At 33.6% G+C, this 14,142-nt stretch overlaps 1 protein-coding gene across 1 annotated transcript in view; it reads right to left on the reverse strand.

The window, feature by feature from the left end:
- Window positions 1-418: 418 nt before the first annotated feature.
- Window positions 419-14,142, reverse strand: part of LOC140438904 (uncharacterized) — a 274,049-nt gene continuing 260,325 nt past the window's right edge. Inside the window, exons 4-5 of the mRNA XM_072528557.1 lie at window positions 3,947-6,945; window positions 419-729 (exon numbers count right to left, since the gene is read on the reverse strand). Coding sequence (XP_072384658.1) covers window positions 419-729; window positions 3,947-6,945 — 3,310 coding nt within the window. The remainder of the gene's footprint in view (window positions 730-3,946; window positions 6,946-14,142) is intronic.

The raw sequence follows: 14,142 nt of genomic DNA on the forward strand, positions 1-14,142 counted from the left end.
ATAGGGTTGTGTATGCGTGAGTGAATAATATGTTCAATCAAAAAATCTACAGTAAATGACATAGTTACTGCCTCTATACTATGTTATCAGTGGATTCGTGGGAATTTATTGGATTTTACTTAACCGATTTCTGTCGTATATACTTACCCATAGTTTTTTCGACGGGGAGTAGTGGCGAACTCAGATTCACAGTCTCAGACAGACACGAGTGTAGAATAGTTTTATATGGTGCATATGATTAATTTTACCCTGTTGTTATAATATATAATAGATTAAATGTAACAATATTCTTAAAACTTGATAATGTTACTGCGTAAAAACATCTTGTAATGAGGACGAAAAATATTACATTATTTTGAAAAACTTGTGAGTCTTATAATTATGCACTGTACAAAAAGTCTCGAACGGTAATTATACACTACCTAAGAATCTCGAACTGTAGTACAAAAAGAATCAACACAAATGATGTTTTGTTAATTTTCGTTGCTTTACTGAGAGCACTAGCGTGGCAGCTCATGTCTTCCGGTGGTAGATGCACTATGGGAATAACTTTACCAGAAGTGGAGTCTATACAGGTGGCTTCTTTCACCAATTGGTGCATCTTGATGGCAGTTTCAGCTGGGACGTCGTGAGACTGTACGCTTTCTCTAATCCACCGTCGGAACCAGTGCCCTAGCCAAGCTAAATGACATCCGCAGCGGAAGGGATTATTGGAAAGGACGAGCCCACCTTAAACAGTTTTTAAACATATGTATTAAGTGTAAAAAGTCTTCATTATTATATTATATCTGTATATATATATATATATATATACATATATATATATATATATATATATATATATAATATATATATATATATATATATATATATATATATATATATATATATATATATATAATATAATATATATATATATATATATATATATATATATATATATATATATATATATATATATATATATATATATATATACTAAGGTACACTCGAAGAGTGGTGGGTTTTTCGGTCAAAGTGGAGAAATAAAAGATAAAGAAGGTGGCTACTTCATCTATGTATTGAAGACGTTTCGCTTTCTGCTCAGAAAGCATGATCAGTTCATCTAAAAAGAACAATATGAAACATCCATAGAGAAGTTAAAAATGTGTGTTACCTTACAAAGACATGTAGCAGTCAATGATGTTAAAAATATGAAAAAGCTTACGAAACTGAACATTTAGAGTTAAAGTTGTATAAAACAATTAATTGAAACTAGGTATAGTTTACAAATTAACAAAATTAGCACAGCAAAAGAACATAATCATACATGTTTTATATACGTGTAATCATACATGTATATAAAAAAGTTATTATAAAAACTAATATATATAATACATATATATATATATATCTATATATATTATATATATATATATATATATATTATATATATTATATATATATATATATATATATATATATATATATATATATATATATATATATATATATATATATATATATGTATATATATATAATGCCGCTGAAGTTGTGTAGTTTCGAAAAACGTACTTGCTCAATCGAAAAGAAGCAGTTATAAACGTTTTAGATCATTTGTAACTTGAAAGTTGAAATTCGGGATTTTTAAGGCATATTTTATTTGCCTCGTATTTGTTTCCAAAATTCAAATGCTGTAAGTTTTGAAGAGTAGGCTCCAATAATGGAAATTTTATCGATCTTATAAGAATCATAAAAAATCGTTCAAGGTTTATTTATTTGATACCTTTATATAATCTGATTTCTTTGTCAACTTACATAAGGAAGCCGCTTTCTTCATCTTTAAATCGCATTTTGATCTTTATCGATAGAACACTCTGATCAAAATAAGTATATTACCGTCGAGTTGATACAGATTTTATTTAAAAAATTGATTTCTCGCGCGCAACTGACATTCAAAATCGCCGGTCGCTCCAAGCATTGTTTATGGTAAAACGGTTCATTATACATACAAGGAATATATTAACATACCAGCAAACCAATGGGAAAGATATCTTACGGAACTGTTTAAAGGAAAGGAAAATAAAAATCAGCACAATAACGTACCTGAATCAAGACACGAAATAGAAATCAGTTTTCGGGAAGTAGAGATAGTTATAAATTTACTCAAAAATAAAAAGTCATCGGGACCAGGCGGAATAACCAACAAACTTCTAAAACGCGGAGGAGAAAGTATAACGCTAGAGATGAAAAAACTTATACAAAAACTAATATTGCACTGCAAGATATCAGACATATGGAGAAACAGCATAATGATACCAATGTTCAAGAAAGAAGATAAAGAAGACTTCAACAATTATAGAGGTATAAATCTACTTGACACCACACTTAAACTTACCACAAAAGTCCTAACCACCAATATAAAAAAACTATCAACTTTATCAGATAACAACAAGGATTCAGATCTGGAAAATCCTGCGTAGACGCCGTATTTGTACTAAGACAAATCACAGAAAAGGCCATCGAGTACAATAAACCAGCATATCTATGTTTTATAGACCTGACAAAGGATTTCAATCGCATTCAAGTCGAAGACGTCTTACACCTACTGTATAAAAGAAACATACCAATCAATATTATACAAATCATCGAAAACATCTACTTCCATAATCGAATACAGGCAAAGATAAATGAAAAACTAACACAGTGTATACCAGTACAAAGCGAAGTCAGACAGAGTGACTCGTTAAGCTCACTTCTCTTTAATATAATAATGGACGAAATAATACAAGCAGTTCGTAAAGGTCATGGTTACAGAATGGGGAACAAAGAAATCCAATTATATTATGCAGACGACGCCGCATTAATCGCCGAGACAGAAGACGAGCTCCAAAGATTAACACACATCTTCAATACAACAGTCAAGAAATACAATATGATAATATCAGCAGAAAAAACCAAATATATGACAACATCTAAATACTCACTACGATGTAAAATCGAAATTGATGGGAAAATAATAAAGCAGGAAGTAAGGTTTTAGATATCTGGGAATATATATAACTAGTTACGGAGATGTTGAAGAAGAAGTACGGCAACAAAGCTCAAAAGCAAGTAAAGCGGCGGGATCTCGTAATGACACAATCTCGAAGAACAAACACCTAAGACAAGACTCAAAAACAAGAATCTATAAAGAAGCAATTATACCCATATTAACATACACGGCGGAGACAAGACCTGACACATCTAAAACGAGACGACTACTACATCTTAACAGAGATGAAAATACTTCGACGAATATCAGGGAAGAGTCTGTTGGATAGGGAGAGAAACGAAAACATAAGAAGAGCATGCAATATAGAAGACATAAATGGATGGGCGACAAAACAGAAACAGGAGTGGAACGAACACATTAGTAGAATGGCAGAGAATAGGATAGTATGAATAGCATGAGATAAGTCACCAAATGGATGAAGAAGTATTGGCAGACCAAGAAAAAGATAGTGCGATAATTTAAACAATTTGGGAGGCTAATATTGAAGAAAAAACAGGCTTAAAAGCCTACATACAAGAAGGAAGAAGAAGAAGGAGGTTCGTTATACAAAAAAGTGCTAATAAACATTGTTGTTTAAAATAATCCCACTTACATTTCTTGTTTAAAACGTTTTTTTCTACGTCGTACAGATTCTTGGTAAATCGATATTTTCCGTTTCCCCATACGAGGAGGGTTTTAGTAGAGCCCGAGGGAAGGAGAGGCAAACTTTTTTGCATCTTTTTTGAGGTCCCAAAATTTACATTCTTAGCAAAATTTAGCTTGTTCCTCTTGTTATTAGAGATCAAATCTCTAACGACTGGAGTATAAAGCAGCACACACAAATTATTTTGAGTGCTGATAAATCCAAACACTACCGAAAAATCATTGATAAATCAAAAGTCGTTTTTCAAGTGAAAATTAAAATCAACTTACCTGCAACAACAGTTGTTCCAACCGTTCTCCATCCACTGACATTACCATAAAAAATGTCTGGACTCAAATGAGACAACATATTATATCTTAAGTCTATCTTTAAATAGGAAATTTTATACATATTGGCAAACAGTCCCGAAGGAAGATCCTCAATAAGAGTGTTGTGAATTTTTAGAAGTAAATCTGGGTTTCGAACAAATCTAGCGAAAGCATCTTTGTCGACATATTTCAAATTTTTCCCAGATATATCCAGCTCCCTTATTTTTCTATTTGTAATACAAAGCAGTTGATCGTCAAGTTTATTTTCGTAAAAATAAATTTTTAATATTCTAAGTTGATCGAAGTTTGAAAGAAGAGTACAAAATTGGTCCGAGAAATGATCCAATTTTGGCCAACTTTCTATAGTCAATTTGTTTAACACTCTTAATTGAGAAATGCTGTGTCCTTCAAATTTTTTTATATGCTTCAAATTTAGTAACGTCAATTCTTGTAAATTTTGTAATCCCGTAAAACTATCAACTATCAATTCTTTAATGGGATTGTTGGACAAATTTAAAATTTTTAGGTTTGGCAAATAAGTCCAAAGGTGCGAAGGAACTTCTTCAAGATTATTGAAGCTAACGTCGAGTGATTTTAATTTTAGCAACTGTTGAACGGAATTCTTGTTGATAGTTTCGATCAGATTATGTGATAAGTTTAAATAAACTAAATTTGGCAAAGGAAAGTAAGGAGTGTGCATTATCCAAGTATTAGAGAGATCCAAACGTTTTAAGCTTTGCGCGTAGTGAAACAACTCCTTAAAATTCGACCGTAGGGGATTAAAGCTCAGATCGAGATACTGTAGGAGACCCAAACTAGTAAAAACATTGTCAGGGAGAATCGTCAGCTTGTTATTACTCAAATCAAGATACTGTAATGACGGTATATCAGGGAAAGTAGTTATATCTATATGCTCTATGTTATTTGAACGCATGGAAAGATGCCTCAGGGTCATGCCGACATCCGATATGCTCGTCGTTGGAACAACGGTGAAGGAATTCAGCCCCAAGTCCAACATTTCCAGTAGGGTGTTGCTGAATATATCTCTCGGGAGATAGCTCAATCTGTTCTCTCGTAAATTTAAAATTCGCAACTTCGGCATATTGACAAACTGATTGGTATGCAACTGGCTTATAAAGTTTTTAGATAAATCCAATATTTGTAAATTTTGTAGCCCAAAAAACGCCTTTTTGCTAACCAGCAAAATGTTATTGCTCTTTAAGTGCAGTTGTTCTAGTGAAGTTAAATGCATAAAAGCGTTATGGTCTAATGAATTTATGATATTAGACTGTAATATTAACTTTTTTAACGACGCTGTATGCTCGAGGCACTTTGGAATATTCTCCAAATTATTAAAACTCATATCCAACGTCTCTATATTTAAAATCCGGGAATCAGATGTACAAAATGTAATCCGGTTTTTCGTTAAATTAACCGAAATGGGATATGTGATGTTTGTGATAAATTTAAACGATATTTCTTTTAGAAAATTATTCTGCAAATCTATTTTGCTTATAGCTGGCAAATTTGAAAACGAATCATGGCTTACATGAATTAGATAATTATCAGACAAAATTATCTTACTTAGATTAGGCAAATGACCAAAACTTTCTCTTTGTATATGTTTTATTTTGTTACTAGCTAAAGAAATACTTTGTAAGTTTGACAAGTGATAAAACGTCTCAGTTTCAATAGTTCTTAGTTCATTGTTTGACAATCTTATATCTTGTAACTCAACGTTGTTCGTAAAAAAACTTTTTGGGATAAAATGAAGCTTATTTGACTCCAAATTTATATATTTTAGTTGGCGTAATGAAGTTAGCAAATTTTCTGGCACTGTATGTAAGTTGTTGTTGTCTATAGAAAGCCAATGCAATCGCTCTAAAGGCACAAATATTCCTTCGATATCAATGTCAGGATTTAAACTAAAAGACAACTCCAGACTTTCTAAATGCTTCAAGTTGCTAAAAGCTTCTCTATCAATGTACCGAAGAGGATTGAAGCTGAGACTGAGCTCTTTTAGATTCTCAAGGTATTTAAAGATGTTTCCGTGTAAGCCAGTTAAATGGTTATTACCCATGTTAAGCGACTTTATGCTAGTGCCCCAGCTGAAATCATTTTCGTTTATGTCATTGATTTCGTTAAAAGCTACGTTAAAATGAGAAATTTTTGAGCAATTCTGTAGAGACTTCCAAGGAACTTTGGTTAATCTGTTTCCACTAAGACTGAGAGCCTTAAGAGTTGGACAAAAGTTTTCAAAAGCGTTTTCAGGAATATCAACTAGTAAATTTGACGATAAATACAGGTATTTTAAGGTTCTTAATTCGCTAACTGCTTTTGGTATTTGCTGTAAATTATTATGATCAAAGTCCAAATATTCTAATGTGTCCTCCAAACCGCTGAAAGCTCGCAAATCCAAATTTTCAAGTAAGTTATAGGAAAGTATTATCCTTCTGGTTTCCAAGCCCGAGAAACTTTCCGCTGTAAGAGTTCTAAAATCATTAGAGGCCAAGTTTAGATCCCTAATACAAATTGTATTATTAAAAGGAGTTTTCGGAAGGGATTTTAAAAAGTTTTCGCCGAGATCTATCTTCTCCATCCACAGTCGCCTGAAAAAAGTGTGTTCCGGTAAAATTTTGATGTGATTTCCTCTCAAATAAAGCCACTGCAATTGAGGTAAAGTTCCGACTAAGTCAATGGGGAAACTTTCTATTAAATTATGTGATACACTAAAAGTTTGTAGGGCGGGGGGTAGCGAATGTGTGTGGATTTTAAGTATTCTGTTGCCGTCCAGGTTGAGCCAAATCAACGATTTAAACTGGCGAAGCCCGTGTAAATTTTCGGATGTATGGTCCAGTGAGTCGGTGGGTATTTCTGTAACGTCGTTTTCTCCGAGAAACAGCGTGGCAACGGTGTTTTTCATGTGGGACCAGTCGCCGTCCAGGGATGATATTTGATTGCTGAAACAAAAACAAGTGATGAGATTAAATGGGTAGGTATTTTTATTTGAAGTTTTATTTTTGGATTTAAAAATCAAATTTAGAACAGAAAATAAATTCGTAATGTCAAATATATAAATCTACAGAAGTAAAAAAACGTATTAGGCACACATGGTGTTTTCTTGCGAAGTAACATGTTAACCGTTAAAAGAAGACATTAAGGCGATATCAAAAATCTCATACTTAATGGGCCTTATTTCATCAATAACAAAGATACTGGGTGTTTTATCTATTTTGCCAACTTTTTATTTGGTTCATAACTTTTAAACACGCTATATATTTTCTTTATATTTGGCATATAAATCTATTCTTTAAGGTGTTCATTCGTTTAATTTATTTATAATTCTAAAAAATACAGATCCGGATTAAAAAATATTGGATAAATATTCCAACACAAAAATAACGCCCTACACTAGATTTGTACACTAGATTTTTTAAAAATGGATTCTGCGCTTCAAAAAAGATAAAAACTAAATTTAGTGTTATAGTTTAAACTTTTGGATATCTTTTGAGGTAAAATTGTGAATTTGAATTTAGAAATTATGTGAATTGCGAGAGCTCGAAGTAAAACAAAATTTAAATGCGACTTAACCCTCTATTGCATAATGGACCCAAACGGGAACTCAATATATAAAATTTCCATGAGTATTTGCTATCGACAATTTTAAGCGCGTACACATCTTATTCCCTTTTGGGAACGTTCATTCTTAGATGTGTATTGTGTGTTGCCGATATACCCACCGGTTATTTCAATAAATAGCAGTTTTGTTTGAAGTGACCTTCAAGTAAGTTGTTTGTTTAGCACGTGTATTTTATTTTTAAATATCAGCTAAAAATAAGGTAAGTTTGATAAATAAAAATTATATACGCGTTTATAAGTGTTGTAAGGATCTACTGATATATTGAAATAATAAATTTACTTTGTTGTTGTTAGAATTTGCCCCAAATTATTACTGTTCCCGTACGGGAACATTGTGTGCTAAAAGTAAATTTTGAAACTGAAAAATTTAATATTTTATAGCTTGTTTTTATCAAGTTGGTACTTATTTAATGCATTATTGGTTTAAATAAATTAATTTGAATAAACCTGAAGTAAACTTTTTTTTTTCAGAAAAAAAATGGATGAATTTGAAAGTATTCCACCAACATCGTTTTACAACAATAAAGCAAAAACTATTCAGCCCTATAAGTTACGACAGATTCCATCTGAAAGTGAAGATTCGGAACTATCTGATGAAGATAATGTTGAGCCGTTAGCTGCACAAACCACCCGGCCCAGAGTAATCATTGACAGTCAAGAAGACTCTGATAATGAAGATGATAATTTATCAACCGATGATTCGGATACTGAACTACCTACTAAACAAAAATCTAGCAAAAAAAGTCAAATGACATGGCATCCTTCAAAAAATGTGCGAAATATAGATGAACTGCATTTTGAAGGTAGTGAATTACTTCCAATCAACATATTGCAGCTCAACTCTCCTTACAAATTGTTTAGTTTTTTTTTGACACCAGATTTTATAATTGAGGTAGTTCGACAAACTTGTATATACAGCGCTCAAACAAATCCACAAAAGCCAATTACCACATGTCCTGTAGAAATTGAAAATTTTATGGGGATATTGCTGTGGATGTCTCTAATAAGACAACCTACTACAAGACGCTATTGGGCTCCGACAACAAGAATTTCACAAGTTGCAGATGTAATGCCTATCAATCGTTTTGAAACAATCAAAAGGTTTCTTCATTTTAGTAATAATTTAGAAAATACGCGCAGTCTTGACAAAATAGCGCCTCTGATTGAACAAATAAAAAGATCGTGTTTGCAAATACCTTTAGAAGAACACTTATCTTGTGACGAACAAGTTATATCGTTCAAAGGACGTTCGAGCATGAAGACATACAATCCCAAAAAGCCTCATAAATGGGGATACAAGATGTGGGTTCTCTCAGGAATCTCAGGATTTTCATATAATTTTGAAATTTTGGCTGGAAAAGATGGTTACACCGAATTACCGAATGAAGTAAATTTGGGAGCTGCTAGTAATGTTGTAGTTCGGTTGAGCAGAGAAGTACCATCCAATAAACATCACAAACTCTTCTATGATAATTATTTTTCAAGCATACCACTGGTGTCATATTTGTCAAAACGAGGCATACATTCTATCGCAACAATCCGTACAAATCGAATTCTCAATTATAAAGGTTGGCAAAAGAAGGAAATTAAAAAATTACAAAGGGGTAGCATTCAGGAACACTCTGGCACGTATGAGAATACTGCAATACATACAGTCCAGTGGTGTGACAACAAAATTGTGTCTTTACTGTCAGATTATTGTGGAACTCAACCAACAGCCAAAGTGGAAAGATTCTTTCGCACCGAAAGAACTAGGAAAGAAATTGATTGCCCAGACATTGTACAACAATACAACAGGCACATGGGCGGTGTGGATCTGCAAGATTCCTTATTGGGATTATATCCAATCAAAATCAAAAGTAAAAAATGGTACCACCGTATTTTCTATCATATGCTGGATGTAGCAGTAGTCAATGCTTGGCTATTAGACAGGCGAATTAAAAAACAAATTGGAAAAACTGAAGAGATTATACCACTGCTGAATTTCAAAACAATTCTAGCTGAACAACTAACTAACAGTGGTCTTTTACAAAAAAGAAAAGTAGGTCGTCCTAGAAGTTTTACACCCGAACAACCATCCAAAAGAAGATGCATTGAACCTAGACCCAATATATATGAACAAACAGATCAGTTTTCACACTGGCCAAACTGGACTGTAAACAGGGAAAGATGTAAGTTGATAAACTGTAAAGGAAAATCAAGGGTCCAGTGCGAGAAATGTAAGGTGCATTTATGCTTTCATTCTAAAAGTAATTGTTTTAAGAAGTTTCACAATTTGGAATAGTGTGTTACTGACAATACATCTATCTAATATGTATGACAATTGGTTCTAATAAAAGTTTTTATACATAATGTTCCCAAATGGGCACACATTTTTTTTTTCAAAAACTGGATCATTTTCAAAAAACTATATATATCGGTGAATTCTACATACATCTATTAAGAGTAATTTAATATAATTTTAATTTATTTCGTCAAAAAATAAAATAAAATAAATTCATGCAATAGAGGGTTAATTTTAATTTTGCCCCTACGGTCGATAAACTCATAGAAGAGCTAGAAGCGTTAGAAGCGTGGTATGCTGACGTAGAAAAACTTATAAAGATTACCAAAAAACGAGACCTAACATTTATCTTAGGTGACTTTAATGCTAAGTTAGGTAGAGGAAAGGTTTCTGGATTGATCGGAGACTTCGGACTTGGAGCAAGGAACGACAGGGGAGAGAGAATGACAGAATTCTGCCAACAACACAACATGGTAGCGACAAATACATGGTTTAAATTACACCCTCGCAGATTGTACACTTGGACTTCACCACAACACAATGAAAACAGAGTAATCCGTAACCAAATAGATTACATATTGGTCAACAAAAGATATCACAATGCAATCATCAGTGCAAAAACATATCCTGGAACTGACATCAATTCCGATCATAATCCTGTTGTTGCAAAAGTTCGCGCAAGATGGAAACTAATAAAGAAACAAAAACCTCAACACCAACTATTAGACATCCGATTATTGAAAAACGACACCATACATCAGACAGTAAATAAAGAATTAAACAAAAATTTAGGAAATATCGACCACAATAGAATTAGCGAGTACGATGACATAAACGTTCTGTGGAAAACTATTAAAGAACAAATGAACAATGTAACGGAAAAACATCTAAAAGTAACACCTAGAAATAACAAACAGGAATGGATGACAGAAGAGATTTTACAATTAATGAACAAACGAAGAGAATCTAAAGGAAAAAATGACAAGGACGGAGAATACAAAAGACTAAATAGAATAATTCGAAAAAAAAATAACCGAAGCAAAAGAGAAATGGCTGGAAACAAAATGCGTGGAAATAGAAGAACTACAACAAAGGCACGATTTTTTTAATTTACATAAAAAGGTAAAAGAGTTTACATCGACTACCAAGAGAACGACTTTTCACACCATGCTGAACACGGATGGCAAACTGCTAGAATCAACGGAAGATAAACTGAAAGAATGGGAAAACTATATTAAAATTCTTTTTCACGACATACGAGAAGAACCAAGATTGGAAAATAACAACGAAGGGCCAACAATTCTAAAATCTGAAATCATAAATGCAATTAATCATCTTAAAACAAATAAAAGCCCAGATCCAGACGGAATATACCCAGAAACGTTAAAATTAATCAGCGAAGAAAATATCGAAATATTTGTCCTTTTATTCAATCGCATTTATGATACAGGTAAAATACCCCAAGATTGGCTGGAGTCAATATTCATCCCACTACCAAAAAAGCCAAACCTACAACACTGCAATAAGTTCCCTCTAATAAGCCTTATGAGTCATGCAGTAAAAGTCCTACTAAAAATCGTACATAATCGTATCTATAGAAAGTGCGAAACAATCATCGGAGACGATCAGTTTGGATTCAGAGCCGGCATGGGAACGAGAGAAGCCCTGTTCAGTTTACTAGTTCTCGCCCAAAAATGCTACGAACAACAGAAAGATATATTTATATGCTTTATAGACTTTGAAAAAGCATTTGATAGAGTAAGACACGACCTACTATTAGAACGTTTGCAAGAAGTCGGTTTAGATGGAAAAGACATCAAATTCTTAAAAAACTTGTACTGGAACCAAAACGCCAGAGTTAGGATCGAAGGTTCCACATCCGCAGAAGTAGAAATTAGGAGGGGAGTTAGACAAGGATGTGTTCTGTCGCCTCTGCTGTTTAATCTTTACTCCGAGTTTCTATTTAAAGAAGCATTGGAGGATTCCAAGGATGGAGTCAAGGTGAATGGCGTAAATATCAACAGTATCAGATACGCCGATTCCGACTTAGGTCTACAACGACTCATCGACAAGACCAACTCGACCTGTGAGCAATTTGGTATGAAAATAAACATTAAAAAAACCAAAGTGATGTCAATCCGAAAAAACCAAAACGTACCTCAACCTTGCACAATAAATGGGCACATTTTAGAACAGGTCAATAGATTTAAGTACCTGGGATGTTGGATCGATAGCAGCCTAAATCCTGATCTAGAAATAAGATCGAGAATAGAACAGGCCAGAAAATCTTTCGAAAAAATAAAAAAAACTGCTTTGTGATTCTCGAATAAAACTCGAAATTCGACTACGTTTATCAAAATGCTACGTCTGGTCGACTCTTCTATATGCAGTTGAAACGTGGACCCTTAAAACATCAACCGTAAATAAATTGGAGGCCTTTGAAATGTGGATCTACCGGAGAATACTCAAAATTTCATGGACATCGCATACCTCAAACGAAGAAGTGCTGCATAGAATAGGCAAGGAAAGAGAACTTTTTAACACAGTAAAAATTAGAAAAACATCATACCTAGGCCACATACTGAAAAATACCAAATGCCCAAAAGTACCAATATGCCCAACTTATAGTGAAAGGAAAAATCGAGGGAAAGAGAGGCCTAGGAAGGAAAAGACTATCGTGGCTCAGAAACATCCGACAATGGACAGGGCTAAATTTTGAACAGCTAATAAGAACAGCTGAAGATAGAGAAGAGTTTAAAATTGTAGTAGCCAACCTCCATTGAGGAGAGGGCACTTTAAGAAGAAGAAGAATTTTAATTTTAATTTAATCTAAATTGGTAAAATGTTTTAGTGTTTTTTATTATGTGCCGCAAATAACACAGGCCGACATGATTTTTGGTGTTTTGAGTTTGACATGTGTCCTTAGTTAATATGGGTACGCTGATTTTGAATATGAATTCGGTTTAAGCCCATCACGTCAAATTTTTTCACAAAATTAAACCAACCTTGTGAGATATTATGTACTAGCGTAAAAAATTACCTAATTGATATTTTTTTGATATTTCATAAATTGAATTAAAATTATTTCTTTAAAATACTTAATACATTATTATGTTAATTTTATTTAAATGGCAACACTGCTAATGCCGTCAACATGACGATAAAGCTTATCACGATTACTTAGGTGTAGAGCTTGGTGATCAAAATAAACCTTGGGCTCCACACAAAGTGTACTTTCAGTGTGTCGAACTACTGAGAAAATGGACAAAAGGTACACGTGACTCTTTACCCTTCGGTATTCCTATGGTGTGGAGGGAACCAAAAAACCATGGAGGCGACTGCTACTTTTACTTATGCGATATCAAGGGTTTCAATTCGTAAAATAAACACAAAATTCAATATCCTGATTTACCTTCTGCTAAACGACCTGTACTTAGGACATGTGATGAGAGGGCAAAAATACGCATTATTACAACTTATTATGCAAGGCAAAATCCGAGGAAAGCGAAATGTGGAAAGACGAAGAATATCCTGGCTTAAGAACTTAAGGGAATGGTTTGAATGCAGTAGTGCAGAACTTTTTAGAGCGGCAGTCAACAGAGTCCACATAGCCATGATGATTTCCAACCTTCGATAGAAGATGGAACTTAAAGAAGAAGAAACGACCTGTATCTCATAGACCAGGAATCCCTATTTTTCCACCTTTTCTTCACACCATTCAACAGCAATCATCAGATGAAACTTCAGACGAAAAAACCGATGAAGACGAATTCAATCCAAGATAGACCAACCTCAAAAGTTTATCCAAGCTGAACTAAACGACTTAGTGAGAGACTTGGTCCTATCGAAGAATGTTGCACAAATCTTAGGATCACGACTGAAAGATAAAAATCTATTTGCTTTGGGTACCACATTTTCGTGGTATAGGCATCGTGAAAAAGAGTTCGCGGAATATTTTTCTCAAGAGGTCCCACTGGTGTATTGTCATAATATTCCTGAAGTAGTCATGAAACTGGGAGCTGACAATTATGATTCCACATCATGGCGGATATTTATTGATTCTTCTAAGAGAAGTCTGAAGGGTGTCTTGTTGCACAATGGTAATACTTATGGCCTCAGTGCCTGTTGCTCACTCCGTGTACCTCAAAGAAACATATGAGAATCTTGAGCTGTTACTAAATAAAATAAAGTATAACGAATATTGTTGGCAATACTGTGGAGATCTCTAGATAAT

This window comes from Diabrotica undecimpunctata, chromosome 1 (genome assembly GCF_040954645.1).
Source record: "Diabrotica undecimpunctata isolate CICGRU chromosome 1, icDiaUnde3, whole genome shotgun sequence".
NCBI classification, from domain to species: domain Eukaryota; kingdom Metazoa; phylum Arthropoda; class Insecta; order Coleoptera; family Chrysomelidae; genus Diabrotica; species Diabrotica undecimpunctata.